The following is an 18,785-nucleotide window of genomic DNA, read 5'->3' as shown; positions in this document are numbered from 1 at the left end:
TTTTATTTATGCCGTTGCATAATAATGCTAATGACGCTTCAAAGGGTTACTTGTCATTTGGAACCGAGGGAATCAGATGACCAATTCGGTTTTAAACAGCTAAATGCCGTTACATATTTTCATTGTCTTGCAGCTTTTAAATGAGACATTGTGGTTTCCCAACAGCATCCAAAGCCAAATGTGCTGTTAATGGAATATTTGACTTCCAGGTTGCTCACATGGACCACCAAGTGTACTGATGTAGAAAGAACCCATTTTCTGTTTAAACTGAGGAGCGACTTATGCTCTTATCTAGATAGCTGTGTTTTCCTCTGTTGGGCTGCAGGAGTCGGTATTTAAACTCCAGCGTAGTGCACTATGTAGGGAGCAGGGAGCCGTTTGAGATTCAGCCCCAATGTGAGAAGAGGCGCCGCTGGATTGGTGCTAAAGAAGACTTGGTTTCCAAAAATGCTTATAAAGCAAAAGTTTTTACATTAAACCGTGCTGTGTTATCACATGTTCAATGTTATACGACGAGAAGCTGAAAAATTCATGAAATGACCAGTATACAGCGATGGCTAACCGAACGTTCTCCTCATTCTGCGGCCCATAGTTGCTTGGCAACGACACCGCAATCTAAAGCAACTACATTTCTTGGCAGAACACTTGCGTCAATTATTATTAATAATGATCATTTTCATTTTCTGAAAAATATGTATTTTATTGTAATGTACACGAGTGAGCACATGGTACCTTGCGGAGTGTGGATGTTCCTGCACTTCTCTTTGAAGACTGGTATGACTTTCTTCATCAAGCTGTCAACGGCAGCGTTGGATGGAGCACAGAGCAGAACCCTCATCCTGCGGGACTTCCTGGGGTGGTTCACTGCAGCACTCTCACTGTGCTGAAGTTACATCACACCAACAAAACAGCCAATGAAAAACCAAGCAGATTTTAATTCACTAATTTTACGAAGTAAGCAGCAAGTCTTACTCAAATCTCCAAAAGCTGCTATGAATTATAAAAAAGGTCATTTTCTAGTGAAGACCTGCTACATCTGCCAACTACCTTATAGGAAATATAGAGAGAAATAAAAAGAAAGAGAACATACATCAGAGAAAAGCCTCTGCAGAAGGCCAACTATGGTCTTGCTCTTGCCAGTTCCTGGAGGGCCATTAATTAACAATATCTTTGCATTTTTCTGCTGCCTCCTCACCATGGAAACCCCACAACTGATTGCCTTTGTCTGGTCCACATTGTACTCCTACAGGAAAAGGAAAAGAGTGAAGACGGTCAAAGGAAAAGTTGATCAGTATTTAATTGTCCACTTTTTTGCACCTGACGCCTACTTCAAATCTTCCATCCTTCCCATCGAAGAACAGTTACAGCAAAAGGTGGTCCCAAAAGTGCCACTGACATCACCACACTCCAGAGATGTCAGAGGAGATCATTAGGGCAACTTAATTTCTCTCAGGTAGACTGACTCTACTTGAGGCTCAAAAACAGCAGTCAATCAAGAGAGTCACTTGCATTCGTCAGTCGTCACATATCCCTACATCCTGTTACTCCTATAGGTCTCCCTAACCCAGGGGTCAACATGCGGCTCTGATGATCCTTCAACACAGTTTAACAGTAAATGGCCTTAAACGCTGGAGTTAATGTAGAACTGCTGATTCACCCTGTAACCCTGAAGATCAGCGCAGACTGCTGGGTCACTATAGCAACGCAGACAACTGGCCCAGCTAGTGGCTAACAAAAAGGCACAGAGAAAGACTTAAGACAAACATTGATAATTCAGAGATGAACGGACTTATTTGCGTTTATAATCACTCCAGCTCCAGATGCGTTTAATCTGCTATGAGAAACTGATAAACACTAAGAAGTCGTAGAGCTTAATCAGCTTCTTATTTGAATTTTCCCATTCCACCTTAAATGGCACAGCAGTTTGCTACATAGTAAGCTCTGTTCTGTTGCCTCAGGCACCTTTTAAGGTGGCATGGAAAATTTGACTTCAGCCCCATAAAAAAATCAAATATTAAGAGACATTTTACAAGAAACTGTTCTACTTTTGAGGAAGTGTCCTGCCGGAGATGTGAGAAAAGCAGCTGGAGCTGAACTACAGCTTAAAGCAGAAAACAGTGTGGATTTTCATTTATTTTACACTTTTTACTCTATAATGGTACATTAGCACGTTTGATTTTTGCTGACACTTGGCCAAATGGATGGACCACTTCATCCTGTTTTCCATTTTCCCCCTTTCTATATGGATCGCAGTTGCTCACTACCTCTTTAACCACTTCCCCATATGTTCCAAAGGACATGGGTGTCAAAAAGGCACAGACTACTTATTCCTAACTCTCACTTCCCTTGCAGAAGCACCTAGCCCCCTCCTTTTTATCGCTCTGTTGACAATTTTAGACACAAAACCCAGACAGTGCATTAATTATTGTCAAATCCCAGACAGACAGTCATATGCTATGATTCAGAGATGAGGCAGAGATTCAAACACTGATTTGAAGAACTTTTTTCAAATCACAGAGATTAGATATGATATATTCCACTTGCAAAAGTCAAAAGAAAAATAAGTCAAAACCAGGAGTGTTCAAAACTGGAGCTTGAAAAATTATCCAAAGCTACAGAGAAAATGTGGAAGAGCTGGTCGACACCAAAACTGTCCCCATCAGATAAACAGCACTTAAAGCTTTCATCTCTGAGAGAGAGGAGAACATCAAGCTGCTTCAGATCTGAAAACATCCACAGGTGTTCCTGTCCATCCTTCCACTGTGAGAAGACCACTCAGCGCTGTGGGTCTGAAAGGATGTGTAGCTGATCAAGAAGAACCTCACTAAGAAAAGGAGACGGACACATCAAACAAAGAAGCTGACCAATTAACTGACCACCCCAGAGTCCAGAGCTCAACACCACTGAATGTGTTTGATTACTTCAGAAAATCAAGTAGTTTCTAAGACTGGGCTTTGGAGGCGTGTCTGCAGATTCACTTGAAACTGAGGTTCCTGAAAAGAATGGAAGCTGGAATAAAGGGAAAGAGTGAAACACTAAAGACGAAAATTTAATACCAGGTTTAGCTGTTGAGGCTTTTTCTGTTACCCAAGTTTTCTGTTTTTTTGTCGTTGATGCTGAAAAATGCACAACTTGCACCATCTTGACGGGAAATTAAATAAATTAAAGCGTTAACTCTGACTTCTAAACTTTTTATTTTATAGAAAATGTCTTAAAATAACTGGCAGTAATCATGAGAGTCCAACAGCCAGTAAGGAGCCAGTTAGCAAACAAATATCTCAATATCCCTAAACAATTCATTGTTGTGATGGTCATACCGTTTGAGTATTGTATGCAAGTTTATAGTAATTGTTAATGTGAAGCCTTGAGAAAATTGTGGTTGTACCATTTTTAGCATTACATTAAACATTGTTTCACTGCTTTTACAATTGTGAACAACAGGTACCCAGATGCTTCAGTTCAAAACCAGCTCATATGCGGAGTAATCCCAGAATGGATTGCAGTTCAGTTCAAATGAGAGCTAAATTAGCACAACAGACTACGCTCAGCTAGCACACCAGCATTCCCTATAAACCAAGGACACAGAATGGGTCCACCTCTGAACACTGAAAATATGAAAAAAATAAAGTTTGAATCTGTTTTGTTTCCATTCGTTCTGCACCGGACAGTCTCATTTTTCTGATAACTCACAGGCATGTCAAGGTCTGGCAGGCCCTCCTGGCTGGGAGTGAAGACTGAGACATGTGGTGTGAGAAGGATATGTGGACGAGCCATTATCCCACTCCGCAGCAAACACAGTGCTCTGAACTCCCGCACCGTGCTGATCAGAGAACCGATCACCTCGCAGCGCACGGGCTGAATGTTGACAGATGACACGTTCCCCCGCGTCTGAATGGTCAGGTTTAATGTCGCGGGCTGACCTACGGATTCAGAAAAGCACACATGGACCAACAAATAGACAGCATGCATGTTGTTCTACTGTTATTATGTTCATCACTGCCGCTACAGCACCCATTTGTCACAATTAACGGAAAATTCCACTTTTTTTGCATTATGAAATGTTTAAGACAAAAAGTCATTCAGAATAATTTGATACAAAATGCACCATTCAAGAGAAACGAGATCCAAGAGTTAGTGTTGCTCACAGTGGTGCCGATAGGACCCAGACATCTGAAGAGTTAAACGCTTCTAAAAGCTCTTCAAGAAACTTGTAAATACACTGCTTTTTTAATTTCATCCATTCATGGCTGAGAGGTACATGCAGCATTTTATCCACCACTTTATCGTTTTATTTAAAAACCATGTAGGATTCACTGGTGGTTTTGGACAGTAAATAAAATGGCAAAATGGCTATATTTGTGTTGTAGACATGGCAACCCCAGTTCCCATCACCACCACTGTAAAGACATCCGACTTAGTAAGTTTTCCTACAATGAACCTTTTCACACGAGACCACTCTGAATGAGTACGTTTCCAACTTAAACCACTGAACTACAAAAGAATGATGAAGAATTGGACCTCATTACTCCCCAAACACCTTTACTGGTTAAGAGAAGGAAAATACCTTCTTACTGCAATATACCATAATATAAAATGCACACCTCCACCATTGCTGATGACATTAGATCGCGAAACACAGCCAAAATGCGCATGCGGGTCATGAATGCCAGATTCATTGTTGGTATATGCTCCACTGTTCTCTGGCAGCCACAGCAAGACCAGATCGTCGTCTTTAGGATACAACTGCCTCATCTCCTGCTGAGAGTTCAGGCTTGCTACACAGAAAAATAACAGTCAAGAAAAGAACACATTCAAGGTTAAATGAGAAATGGAAGGCAAAAGGTTGTGACAGCAAGACATTTTATGGAGATGACACTCATCTGTGTCCTGCAAACCATCAAATAGAATAGCCAGTTCTTAAATATATAATATAAATATTGTAGCACAGGAGGCAGAACTTCCCAAAATTATGTGTGGTTTTGCTAGTTTTTGTACTTTAAGTTTTGGGTTATCCTCATGCTAATGTTGGTTTGTGTACAAGTTTCAGTTCCGCCTGTATCACTATTATAAACGTACAGACTGGGTGACCAATAGCTCAGCAGCTGGTGTAAGACATGGGTGTCCAAACTTTTCAAAGAGGGCCAGATTGTACTGCGTTTAAATACCTGAGCGCCGACAAATTACTGACAAATGATTCAAATGAAGAGATTTCAAAAAATACACGAATAGAATCTGAGCTTTCTGTGAGCCACCACGTTCCCAATCACTGTATAAAAGATGCATGAGGCTTCTTTTATTGCTGGACTCTTCATTCAGAACAGTTTGGATTGATAAATGCTTATAATAAATAATTAAACTGTTTAAGAGTAATAATACAACTTGTCTAATGTATCAACCATTTTCCTGTTCAAGTGTTTAATTGTTAAAAAATATCATTTGTAAGACAAGCTAAACAAAAATCTTCACATTTTAGGTTGTTAGGTAATGCTCTTCACATATCAAATAAACAGTGTAGCCACGTTTTTGTTTGAACTTAAAAAGGGTTAATATTTACTGAACTACTGAATTTGCTTTGATAAGAAGTTTCCATCTCGCCTAAATCAGCAGTTTTCAGTGTTTAGCTTAAACTGTCTGTAGTCTTACTAAATGTCATTTTGCAAATGAAGCTGCAGGTCTGGTCAACTGCCACCATCAGGTGAAAGCAAGAACTGCAATGTACGTATAAAACCCCGTAAAACATAAGCCAGGAGCCAATTAAAACCTGTCTGACGGCTACATCTGGCCCTGGGGCCGGACCTTGGACACCCCTGGCGTAAGAGCACAAAGCCTTTAAATTTCTCAATCATCTTTTTGACATATATTTAACACATCTGTTAATCATAATACAATCAGCGTTTTCATCAGCAGGACTTTCACACATACGGCATTCAGGTCCAGTATAATATTTTAGCTACACATGGCAAACATTTGGTTGACATTTCACAATGCCTTGTCAAATGTGTGACTGATGTTCCACATGGCAGGACAAGACTAATGGTTTCACTGTTAGTTGGACATACCTGCGAAGCTGGCAGTGGCAGTGCGATTGCTGTACTCAAATCCCTGAAGCTTGAGGTCAAGACCGATCCTCCCACTCCTAAGCCATTCACTGGCCATCTAAGGAAGGGGAGAGAAACAATATATAGGACTTCCTGGATATCACAATATGTGGATAAGGCATGGAATTTGGGCAATTTGATAAATCAGCTCTACCTCATCAAATGCATTGATGAGAAGAAGTGGGTACATGATGTTGAAGTACTCTTCATAGTTTGAGAACCTTGTTGGGACCTCCTTCAGGGGTAAGGGACACAAGTCGTTGGGTGTCCCAAAAGTTTCATAGTTCTCGAACATCCGGTACTCCCACTTCAGAATTGCTTGTGTCAAAACAGATTGGTCATACCTTTGAGGCTGGTCCACTGTTGGCCTCGGGACTGAGACAGGATCCTCTGGTCTGGAGTAGGTTTTGTAGGAAGGTGGATGGGAAGCTATATTATGAGGGACAACTGACTTGATTGGCTGGTTTAAAGGACGAGGAGGGCGTGACAGAGGTTGGCGAAATTCATGTTGTGGTGTGGCTTTTGGTATGGCTTTTGGTGGTGGAGTTGGCAATGGTGGCATTGCTGGTAATGGGCGTGCAACCTTAGTCTTAATGACATTGGCAGCCAGTGGAGGCTTGACAGTTTTCTCCATCTCTACAACCAAAGAGGCACTGCGGGAACTGGCTGCATATATTTTTGTGGTGGAAGGCTTTGCTTTTTTCTGCAACAGAGGAGTCATGCTAGGCAATATCTCAGTATTATTTACAGAGTTGTGAGTGGATGTGGCAAAAGGTGCTGTTTGGGGCACCGTGGTAGATAAACACCGTGGTAGATAAACATCTGTGCTGTTCGCAGACGTATCTGGATGGTCGTCTGCATCAATGTCCATGTCCACAGGTTCTCTTTGCGTGTTCTCACCAAGTGCTTCCATTTGCTCCAATTGAGAGCATAACTCCATGTCTGTGGGTTCGTTCTGTGTAAGGTACATCCATTCGTCATCAACACTTTCCCTTTCTGTTTCAGTACAATCTGCCGTGGAAGCAGCATTTTCATCAACAACTTTACTGTCCTGATGAAAACCAGACTCACTGCATTTAACATCAGTTGATACACTTCTTGCTCTACTGAATTCAATCGCACTAATCTTCGCTTGTTTGACAGTCTGGTCAGTCCTCCTGGCAGGATCAGGTTGAGAGCAGGGAAGGAAACTCTGATAATCATCCTCGTCCTCCTCAGCTTCAGGCTCTTCCACAGTTTCAACCGCATATTTCGATTTGGAAAGAGTCTCTGGCACGGGATTCCTGACTGGCTTGGATGGTGCAACTGTGGTTGGTGTTGACTTCTGAAGCATTCCACGGCTCTGCCTGAAGTACTGCAAGTCTTGGGATGCAAGCAACTTCTTCCCACCCTTCCCTGCAAGCTTTGGTTGCGGTTTGCTTTTGCGACGGACCCTTTTAGTTTTCTGTGGAGGTTCCACATGCACTTTCTGGCCATGGGTCCGAAGCTCACCCAAAGTGTCCAAGGAGCGCTGTGAGAGATCAAATGCTTTCCTCTCCTTCTTTTTTAACCCCATTCGTTCAGCTACTGATTGCGGCTCAACAGGTTTGCGTACCTTCTTGGGTGGGACTATGGCAGGAGTCAAAAAAGTATTTGGAAAAACCGAGGAGGAAGGTTCCGCTAATGCAATGTTGAGTGAGCTGCGTCGCTTCTTGATTTGACACAATGGTTCAATAAGAAGAGATTTTTTGCTTGAGCAATGCCGACCTTTATCAGCCATACCAGGTTTCTTGGTGGGACTTTGAGATGGCAAAGATTTTTGCTGGATGAAACTGTCCCACTTTTCAGTAGAACTACAGGGCTTGGTTGGCGCAGGAATGCTCAAGCCAGGTGGAGTTTGTATGTGCTGCTTTTTAATGATCTGCTCTTCTACTTGCTGACAGGCTTTCTCAATGTCTTCATCTGTTACTGGCTGAGTCTCACTAACTCGACTTGTCATGGCTTCCATATGGGACGCTTTGGAATTGGTGTCACATTTCGGCTTATTGGTCATGACTGGAGAAACCGGTCTGTCATCCCAGGCAGATGCCACATATTCTTGTGTTTCAAACTCAAATACCTGCGATTCACTCAAAGCTGCATCATAATCCCGACTTGGACTCTCATTCAAGTCAGGGTCCGAAGAAAGGTCAATTGTTCCTCGGTTGGCTGCACTGCCTGAAGAACAGTCTTTTTCCATTGTTATATTGTTTGCAGCAACATTATCATCTGAAATGATCAATTTAGAGGTCAAGTTAGAATTACCATGAATCTGCACCAATGTCTGCCTGGAATCATTCGCTTCAGCTTCGGATTCGGATTCACTGGACGACCACTTGAGGGATTTCTTCGGGCAGCTCCTATGGACATCAAGAGGTTCATCTTCATTGTAATCATCCGATTTCTTTTTAGAGGGCCTGCGTACTTTGGCAGAGTCTGAGACTGCAGATTGTGAGGCATCATTGGTGCTTAAATGCAGTGTATGTGCCTCTTCTTTTAAATCACAGCATCCATTTCGTTTTTGTTCAATCTTGTTAGGTCTTCTGCTAGCAATTGCTTGCATCTTTGAAAGGTTCTGATTGTCGTTCAGCCTGGATCTGATTTCCTGTATTTTCCCCAAGTCTGGCTTCATGCGATTCAAATCTAGAGCAGGTTGAAACTCGGAAATCTGTACTGGGCTGCTAGGTTCCTTCTTTGCCTTAACAACATCTTCAAGGTTGTCACAGAAATCATCTTGACATTTCTCATATTCCCACAGAGGTTCATCTTTAATAAACTGAACAGCATAATCAGCACTACTCGTACCTGCCGCTGCATCTTTGTATTGTGGCTGCTGCATGAGGTCGGTTAACATGGGATTTTCGGGTGGATCTGCTGGGGGTGTTGGGGGAGCAGATGGAACAGTGGCTGGGGCTGCAACTTCATCCATAATTGCCTTTACAAGCTGGATTAGGAACTTCTGCAGGTTTTCGGATTCTGACGGTCTAAGACACCACACTCTGGGTGGGATTTCACGCAAGTGCCTGTTAAGGATGTCCTGAAAGTTGTCAGATTTGGGGACCACACCTATGCGTTCCCCTTCCTTCAACAGTGAGCGAATCAGCTTCATGCAAGCTAGACTCATTGCACCAACTCCAGTTGCTGATATTCGGTTCCCTCTACCAAAATTGAACGAAGTGACCCTGTGAGACATACCCCTCCTATCTCGGATTCGGTTACTGCAGGTTTCATCGAGTGCAGAACATTGCACTACCACCTTCACCCAAGTAGAAGCACAATAGTAAAGTGTTCTCATACAACCTTTACAGATGAGTAATTCAATTATAACAACAAGGATGCGGATAAAGAACTCCGTGACCTTATCGCAGGTGACCATTTGTCCAGCCAGTACATCCTTATTAACTTCATTGTGCAGATAGTGGATAACCTCATCAATGTAGCCAATTCCAAGCTCACCCAGCTCCATAACTGAGTGGACAAAAGGGATGAACCAAAGAAAGGTGCTACCATAGACACGCATGCCTTGTCCCATCTCAGACTGCAAGAGGTTAACTAGACAGCCCATCTCTTCAAAGATCTCACTGATGTTGTTCTCACTGCTGTTGGATGACCATCCTGAAGACTACAGGATACATGGAATAAAAACAAGCAAACAAACAAATAAATAAATAAATAACACAAAAAGATAGTTTGTAGTCTACATCAAGGACTCAAACTCATGCAAATCAATGGTACAGACACTTTATGGTCAGTATTGAGGATATTTGGTTCCAAACTGCATTATTTTGAGTACTGTTTTTCAGTACTGTCTTACTCGATTTGCTTGCTCTGTAGGGTAGCAATCATACACTATCTGACTGCATGAAATCATGTCGTCATCACTCACAGGCTCCTCTTTCACCATAGTCCTGATGAGTAACAACAAAAGAAAAGAGGATAATTACTTTTAAACATTCACTTATAAAACTATCACTGAATAAATCACATTACAGTGGTAATTATAGACTTTTACAGTCCCTTGAGTTTTAGGTGCTAACCAGTTAAGTGTAGGGTACAAACTCCGAAGTACCAAGTGAACATTTCGGGTTACATTATAGTAAGGTCCTACGCAGACTACTGCTACACTAAAACACCCAACATACTACATAAATTAAGAGGATAAGTGTGGGGTACGACCTCCACAGTACTGGGCAATTTTTGATAAAAAGTGCAAGGTAGTCACATGACTTAGATACCCGTCTAGTACATTAAAGTTTATAACCCACTTACCTGGTTAACACCTAGAATTTAGAAGATTGTAAAAGAAAGTGTCACCAAATAAATGCAAATGTTAAGTCGACGAGCCACCTACTTAAATTTGAAATATAACACTATGAAAGAAACGTAACACAGTGTAAGTATAATTCATCACACTGTAAGACAGTCGTCTCATACCCTGAAGTTTTCTGACGGATATTTTCAATTTCAGCTATGTAGCTAGCTGCTTGGGTGATGGTTGCAAAGGCATCTGCTGGTTCTATCTGGCACCAGATTTTTGAGCCCAGTCGGTCTAGAATGACCATGAAGCAGTGGAAAGCTGGCCAAAATGGATCAGAGTCTGCGTTTCCCCCTGAAAAAAAAAAAAGGATGGGAGTTTTCAGAGTAAGAAATTCACCAATATTTATTCATTAAAAATCTGAACATCAGGAAAAGTGGCTATGCAGTCATGTAGTAACATTACATAAGGGAGACTGTACCTCTTCTGCTTTCACCCATGGTATTTATGATGCATTGGGGAATACTGCCCTGTTTTTCTGGGCCCATAAACAGTGAATCCATTGCTTGGGAGTCCAGCTGCATCAGTAACATACAGATACCTGGAACAGATGTGAAGGCTTCAGTGCTGGAGAATCATTACTGTAGCTAGAAATCCCACCAAAGCTTAAAATCATTGCTAGAATGAACAAGATAGTGGTGACCATAATACCATTTGTGGTACCAATACCCAAAGCCATTTCTGAGGAAATAATTTCTTTCCTTGAATAAATTTGTATTTTATTTTTAATAAATACATTTTTTTTACTAATTTCCCAGATAGAACATTTTAAACCATTCAGTCTGGCCACTGTGGATTTTATTTTACTAATCCAGTCTTCACTTCTGTGAGCTGTGTAACCCATTTAAACAGATTCTAGCATAGCTAGATTTTCTGGTTTATTTAAGATATTTTCCATGACCCCACAGGCTGTATTATGGCATAAAAGCAAGCCAAAGTAATATTACAATTGAAATATAAATTCTGTTGTTCTATCTTGAATTAAGAAAGCATATACTGGCTCCCGAGTGGCGCAACCATCTGAGCGTTGGCCCCATCATCAGGAGATTGTGAGTTTGATCCCTGGTGATGCTGCAGCCGTCCGTAGCCAGTAGTCCAAGACAGCACAACTGGCCTTGATCTCTCTGGGTGGGTAGAATGGCCTCCTTCTCCCCCCCACCACTCAGTGTGATACTAGTCAGCACAGGCGTCTATTAGCTGACGTAACAGATCTGGCGGTTGGCGCTTTCCTCCGAGCGCGTTCGGCTGTCCTGTGACGTCGCGCGACAGGCAGTTCAAAAAGAAGCGGTGGCTGGTTTCACAGGTCTCAGTGAAAGCCTGTGCTAGCCTTCACCCTCCTAGCATTGGTAGTATCGTGTGATCGGGGGAGTCCTACGTAGCGGGTGGAATTGGAAAATGACTAAATTGGGGAGAAAATCGGGTAAAAACAAAAAGAAAGCATATACTATAAATTGGGATTTGGGCTGTAGCATCACCAGGGACCGAACTCGCGACCTCCTGATGACAGGGCCAACGCTTAGACAGCTGCGCCACCTGGGAGCCCCTAAATTAGGATTTCTGATATCTGCTTCAACAGACGGCAGGGTAGAGCCTACAAATTCTATCATTTATTTAGTCCAATTAAGGAAGCAAAGAAAGACTACTGAAGCCAGCTAAAGGCAGACCAAAACATGAAGGGATGCGCCTCACTGGACAGCATCTACAGCGCAGTTTTGATGTGGGTAGTAAATGTTGGCTGAAGTAATAAGTTTGTTTTTGATTTATTATTTTAAACTGACCACCTTTCTCAAATCTGAATACACACCAAGTATATAAAAGAGAGAACAAAGCAAACCTAGCCAGTAATTCTTCTCATTTTTGGAGTCGTAGAGATGTGTGGGTATCCACTGCAGCCTGCCAGAATGGTATGTGTGGTCCACATCTAGAAAGTCCAGAGAGATTCCCAGTTCGATGATGTAGAACATGCAGGAGAAAACCTCCTTAATTTCGTAATAGCAGTCTCTGTCCACCCTGCCCAACGACCTGGCAGTAGATATTGCCCATCGACGCACCTAAGTAAAGTAAAGCACATTACAACTTAACTGACTAAAAATTACGAATGCATATTACCCAATTATGTAGCAAGAATAGTACCAACAATGACATATGAAATAATCAGCCAATAAAACAAAGACTCTAACCATCAATGTCAATTTTATAACCATTTAAATATATGATATGATTATATTATAACCACGAACTTGAAAATCTGCAGTGTCAATAGTAAAACCTGCTAAATGCTGGTATTAGTTATGCATTTGATTAAGCAGACTAAAGCAGGTTATTTTGTTTAAGGACCCTAACAGCATTCAAAATGATGTTATAATAACCCAAATGGACAAGTGGAATAAATCCGAATGGGCAGACATACCGTTTCATTTGGATGTACCATGAGCAGGTAGATTCCCTGATGTTTGTCCACCACTTGTAGAGGGCTCTTCAAACTGTTCATTTTACACACCACACTCACCACCGTTTCACCTGAAAAAGAACAACGAAAGAAGTCCCCAGAGGAGTCAGTACTATTCAGTATTTAATCTTGGTGTAAATGTATTAGTGATGAATCCCAGTTAAATCTAATCTGTAACCCAAATATTAACTTGCACAACAGTTATTTTCGGCCACAAGCTGACTGGTTGAGAAGCGTTCTAACTGTGCTGTTTTTTCCACAATAACATCACAGGTTTTTCCACAAACACCATCACTCCACTGAGACGCCGTTGCTAAGCAACAGGTTTCACAGCTGTAGGAGACGCTCGAGCCATTTCTTCTTTCTTTGCCAAAACAGAAAAAGGACACTTAAGACCACATTTGACCGACAGCCGATTTGGTCAGACTCTGAAGATGAGAGGACACTAAATTCCCAAACTGCCAGTTGGTCTGTGTGGAGCTGCAGAACGAACTGCCGGCTGAGCGGCGAGTGGGTGGAGCTCGTTACTCTGACGTAGCAACAAGCTGCTTGTTAAGTTTAATAATTTCTCACTGTATTTATTTAACTGTTGTATATCGCTATAACGTCACAGCCGTGATGTTATTTCACGCTAAAATTTGCACCTTCAGTCTAGCAAATCTATACTCACACATACACTACTGGTCAAAAGTTTTAGAACACCCCAAATTTTCAATTTTTTATTGGAAACTGTTCAGTTTAACGTCTCATTGCACTCTGAAATGAAAGCATAGTATAGTAAAAAGCAATTGGAGTTAAAAAAAGAAACCATGGAATCAATTTGTAGACCAAAATGTATTCTAAACTTTTGACTCAAAGTAGCCACCTTTGGCAGATATAATAGCTGAACACGCGGCATTTTTCTACAATAGAAATCAAATATTCTTCAGAAAGTTCTTCATAATTTCCCAAAAATGTGTGGCACTTGTAGGTTGCTTTGCTTTCACTCTTCTGTCCAGTTCATCCCAAACCAACTCGATGGGGTTTAAGTCTGGAGACCGTGCTGGACACTCAAGCTTACCGCCTTGTTCTTTTCTCCTGAGGTAGTTCTGGCATAGGTTGGACTTATGTTTTGGGTCATTACCTTGTTGTAGGATGAACCCCTGACCAACTAGGTGCGTACCAGAGGGTATTGCATGGCTCTGCAGAATGCTGTGATAGCCGTTTAGGTTCAGGGTGCCTCTCACTCCGTAGATGTCACCGACCCTGGATCCAGCAGAACGGCCCCAGACCATCACACTTCCTCCTCCATGTTTGACAGTTGATGTCACACACTGTGGAACCATCCTTTCGCCAACTCGACGGCGTACAAAGATGCTGCGTGATGAACCAAATTCATCATTGATTCATCAGTCCATAATACCTTCCTTTAGTCTTCAGTAGTCCAATGACGGCGTTTCATGGCCCAGGCAAGTCTCTTTGTCTTATTCTGATGTCTTATTAATGGCTTTCTTGCTGCAACTCGTCCTGTCAAACCTGCAGCTCGAAGTCTTCTCTTCACAGCTGAAACTGAGACTTGCTTACTACGACCACTGTTGAGCTGTGCTTGAAGCTGTTGTCCTGTGAGACGCCCATCACGCAGCTGATTAACTCTCAGAAACGTGTCCTCCGATTCAGTTGTGGCTTTGGGTCTGCCAGACCTCTTCCTGTCAGTTTCCCCCAGTTTCTGAGTGCCTTTCGATGGTGAAGAAAACTGTGCTCACTGACACCTCGACTTCCTTGGCAATTTCTCTGCAGGAAAGACCTACATTTTTAAGTGTTATGATGGTCTGTCTCTCTTCCACTCTAATTGCCTTTTTCTCACCATTTTTGTAGCAACACACTATTTTCTGCAGTACAGTGAGGATATGGTACCACAGTGTGTTTTATGCAGACAGAGATGGCTGTAAGCAATCAAGAAAAGTTGGAACACCTGTAGGAATTAGTAGCACCAGCTTTCAAAGCTTGATCAACCTTCATTTCTGCAGAACAGCTTTAAATTGTTAACCCATTGCATGTTCCCTGAAAGAGGCCTTTTTGTATAATTCTGAAATGTACGTTATTTTTCAGTTTTGGGTAACCTTAGCTTTTTTTTCTTTTTTTTTTTTAAATCTCTGGAAGTTCAGCACCTACCTTTGTACTATTTCAAGCTATTCATTGGAGTTGAACGACTTGAATTGCAATATATAACTGGAAAAACTGGGGTGTTATAAAACTTTTGACTGGTAGTGTATAGACTGACGTGTTGTACATGTTATATTCATATCTTGCATAATTTGTTAGATTTCTAGATCACTATTCTAACCACTGTGTTCCTGCATCTCATTTATTATCTACCTCAGACTAACGGCACAGAGATGAGAACAGCAGCACATTTCATAACTTATTACTGTACAACTGTACATTGGAATAGTGCAATATTACTGTATACTGTGTATACGTACACACACGCACACACACACACACACACACACGGCATGTAGAGGTGGTCAAGACAACTTGCTGAAGTGCAGACCGAGCATCAGAACGGGGAAGAAAGGGGATTTAAGGGACTTTGAACGTGGCGTGGTTGTTGGTGCCAGACGGGCTGGTCTGAGTATTTCAGTATCTCTTCTTAGACATATATTTTTTTCGTATTAACGCACCTAAGATAAACGTGGTGTTACAAACATGATTTGTTTAGATTAAACACTCCCTCGTGTTCTACTGCTTAAGTATTGTTAATGTAATCTGTGTTATACTCATACAGCCAATAGACATGACATAACATTGAAGTCATGACAAAGAGGAAAACAGCAGTTAACTGCTGACTAATTGGAAATGAACACAGTGACTAATTGGAAAGGTCATGAAATATTTTAGTGGGGTTATCCAGGTATTTAAACATAGCCTATGTATTTTAGAAGAAAGTAAATGGTGCATTACCTTTCTGTGTTTTATTTTATTAATTTATGTAAGTAACACAAGCAGCTGATGTTGCTCATGTTTACATTTGTACAGTGCAAGTTCCCATTTTGTAGGACAGCATGTTAAACTGATGGGTCCATTGGTATCATATTACAATCCACATGCCTAAACATCTGCACAAGGGGGGAGCTGTTAGCACTCAAATCGTTTTTGTGTTTTGTGAAAGGTATGAAACTGACAAACTAATGGACTAACAAAACGGACTGTTCCAACATCTGTCTGTACGTAACTGAGGCATAGGGTCACTCAAAGCAAAAGGATTTTAGTCTAAAGTCATTTAAAAATCTGAACTGTTTTCAGCTCCGAATTTGAACCAGTTTGGTAGAATGATCCATACAGATCTTTGGTTCTAATATCAATCAGAAATAATAATAATAAAAAAAAAAAAAGACTTACAGAGGTCCCGGTGGCACAGCAGGTACGGGAATTTCAGCACCTCCACGAACGGGCTTCGGAGCCGGTCGCAAATTTCCTCTGCGGACCCAATGACGGGCTGCTCCTCACCATTTTCAATGTAGTACAGGTCATCCTCCTCCATTTCCGTCTCCAGCACTTCCTGGAAAACTCTGAGTAGCCGAGTCGTCTCCAGCTCCCAGAGGCGCTGAGACAGAGTAGAGGAAACAGCAAATGAGCCCGCGTATGAATTCTGAACACATCAGAATATATAATGTGGACTGTATGTACACAGCCATGTTCACAAGCTTTAAAAGTTTTACAAGTCTATGTATTCAAGGCTCACTACTTACTGAGCGGACGCAACGACACACTGTCTATCAATATTATTCTTCAAATATGGTTTTGTTGTACTTTATTTTACTCATCATTTGTGTGGTTATGTGCCCCAAAAACAGTCATAATTAATTTTCTATAAAATTAATTAATTTTCTATAGCGACGACATAAAGAGGGAGGGAAACGGCCGGACAACAGCCGAGCGGCGACATAAAGAGGGAGGGAAACGGCCGGACAACAGCCGAGCGGCGACATAAAGAGGGAGGGAAACGGCCGGACAACAGCCGAGCGGCGACATAAAGAGGGAGGGAAACGGCCGGACAACAGCCGAGCGGCGACATAAAGAGGGAAGGAAGCGGCCGGACAACAGCCGAGCGACGACATAAAGAGGGAGGGAAACGGCCGGACAACAGCCGAGCGGCGACATAAAGAGGGAGGGAAACGGCCGGACAACAGCCGAGCGGCGACATAAAGAGGGAGGGAAACGGCCGGACAACAGCCGAGCGGCGACATAAAGAGGGAGGGAAACGGCCGGACAACAGCCGAGCGGCGACATAAAGAGGGAGGGAAACGGCCGGACAACAGCCGAGTGGCGACATAAAGAGGGAGGGAAACGGCCGGACAACAGCCGAGCGGCGACATAAAGAGGGAGGGAAACGGCCGGACAACAGCCGAGCGGCGACATAAAGAGGGAAGGAAGCGGCCGGACAACAGCCGAGCGACAACATAAAGAGGGAGGGAAACGGCCGGACAACAGCCGAGCGACGATATAAAGGGAAGGAAGCGGCCGGAGAACAGCCGAGCGACGATATAAAGGGAAGGAAGCGGCCGGAGAACAGCCGAGCGACGATAAAGAGGGAGGGAAACGGCCGGACAACAGCTGAGCGGCGACATAAAGAGGGAGGGGAAACGGCCGGACAACAGCCGAGCGACGACAAAGAGGGAGGCAAACGGCCGGAGAACGGCAGAGTGAGATAAAGGGATAAATCGTCCCTATTGGTTCAATACAGAACCGGTTTTAGAAGGGTTCTGTTATTGTTACGATGTCATGCTTGTAACAACAGAAGAACCTTTTCGGTGCCGTTTTAAAAAGTTTCTATTCAGAACCACCTACAGCACATTCTCCATCAACCTGAAAAACGCTTCCACGATGCAAAGAATCCTTTAACCACGCAATCATTTTCTTTACTAAAGAACCCTCGAATGTCCATCTTTAAGAGTGGGCTACCAGCCACCTGCCTGTACGTAAAGCTGCTACAACCTTGTAGTTCAAAGAATCCTTTAACCCTTTAAATGGCCACGACCCCGACTACGGAACACCATCACTTCAGAGGCTTTACTGCTGTGCACTTTTGGGAACAACTGTTTGTGTTTCTGGCCAGGGGTCTACGTTTGCATACCTTGTGCAGTGAGGGTAATCCATCTCTCGCTTCGTGGTACTTCGCCACGCAATCTGTGCATAAGAGGAGATCAGTGTTGGCTTCCTGTACATCCTCTGGCGTCAGCCCACCGGTGCAGTAGCGCTGCAGGGTCGCCGTGAGGACAGCACTGCTTTTGGCCCTACACCACCGACACGTCTCCATCACCACCTGCACACAGACACACCTTCATAACATCCAGTAACACCAAAGACATTCTAGCTCATTCATAACAGTCTTTACTAAAATAAAAAAAATTAATTATTTTAAAAATCTAGAGGAAACACTGATGTGGTCAGGTAAAGTAAGACATTAGAGGTGGGCAATATTACTATGTTTTATCTTTACTGTGAATTTGTGACTGTATGGACATATTCAAGTATCCACAAGAGCTAAAGAACAGACGTCCCAATGTCCAACATCAGCTACAGCAACTACCTCAGTTAACGCAGGTTTATTATCTCCCTCACACACACACACACACACACACACATACATATATATATATATATATATATAATATATATATATATACATACACATATTATATAGACATACACACATACATACATATATTATATATAGTATTTTTTTTTTACAGTGTCCTTTCAATATGAAAGTTGCATTTAATTGAATTATTAGTACACACTGAATCAATGTGTACACTTTCTTCACCTTTGTGTGATGAAATAAATACCCAAACAGTGACTTCAGTATTTCGATACACACTCTTCGAACAGTGAATCGAGTACCCATGTAACCACATACATC

General features: G+C 42.3%; 1 protein-coding gene across 4 annotated transcripts in view; it reads right to left on the bottom strand.

Annotated features, from left to right (window-relative positions):
• setx (senataxin) overlaps positions 1-18,785 on the bottom strand; it is a 53,140-nt gene that overhangs the window by 15,704 nt on the left and 18,651 nt on the right. For all 4 annotated transcript variants that reach the window (XM_037545851.1, XM_037545854.1, XM_037545853.1 and 1 more), the window contains exons 2-14: positions 17,997-18,185; positions 16,262-16,466; positions 12,842-12,951; positions 12,266-12,482; positions 10,853-10,972; positions 10,551-10,725; positions 9,931-10,024; positions 6,253-9,738; positions 6,060-6,156; positions 4,602-4,775; positions 3,691-3,920; positions 1,091-1,243; positions 733-883 (exon numbers count right to left, since the gene is read on the bottom strand). In XM_037545851.1, coding sequence (XP_037401748.1) covers positions 733-883; positions 1,091-1,243; positions 3,691-3,920; positions 4,602-4,775; positions 6,060-6,156; positions 6,253-9,738; positions 9,931-10,024; positions 10,551-10,725; positions 10,853-10,972; positions 12,266-12,482; positions 12,842-12,951; positions 16,262-16,466; positions 17,997-18,179 — 5,395 coding nt within the window. In that variant the 5' untranslated portion in view covers positions 18,180-18,185. The remainder of the gene's footprint in view (positions 1-732; positions 884-1,090; positions 1,244-3,690; positions 3,921-4,601; positions 4,776-6,059; positions 6,157-6,252; positions 9,739-9,930; positions 10,025-10,550; positions 10,726-10,852; positions 10,973-12,265; positions 12,483-12,841; positions 12,952-16,261; positions 16,467-17,996; positions 18,186-18,785) is intronic.

Source organism: Pygocentrus nattereri, chromosome 16 (genome assembly GCF_015220715.1).
Source record: "Pygocentrus nattereri isolate fPygNat1 chromosome 16, fPygNat1.pri, whole genome shotgun sequence".
NCBI classification, from domain to species: Eukaryota; Metazoa; Chordata; class Actinopteri; order Characiformes; family Serrasalmidae; genus Pygocentrus; species Pygocentrus nattereri.
Note: the sequence above shows the minus strand (reverse complement) of the source record. Positions and strands in the feature narration are given on the sequence as shown.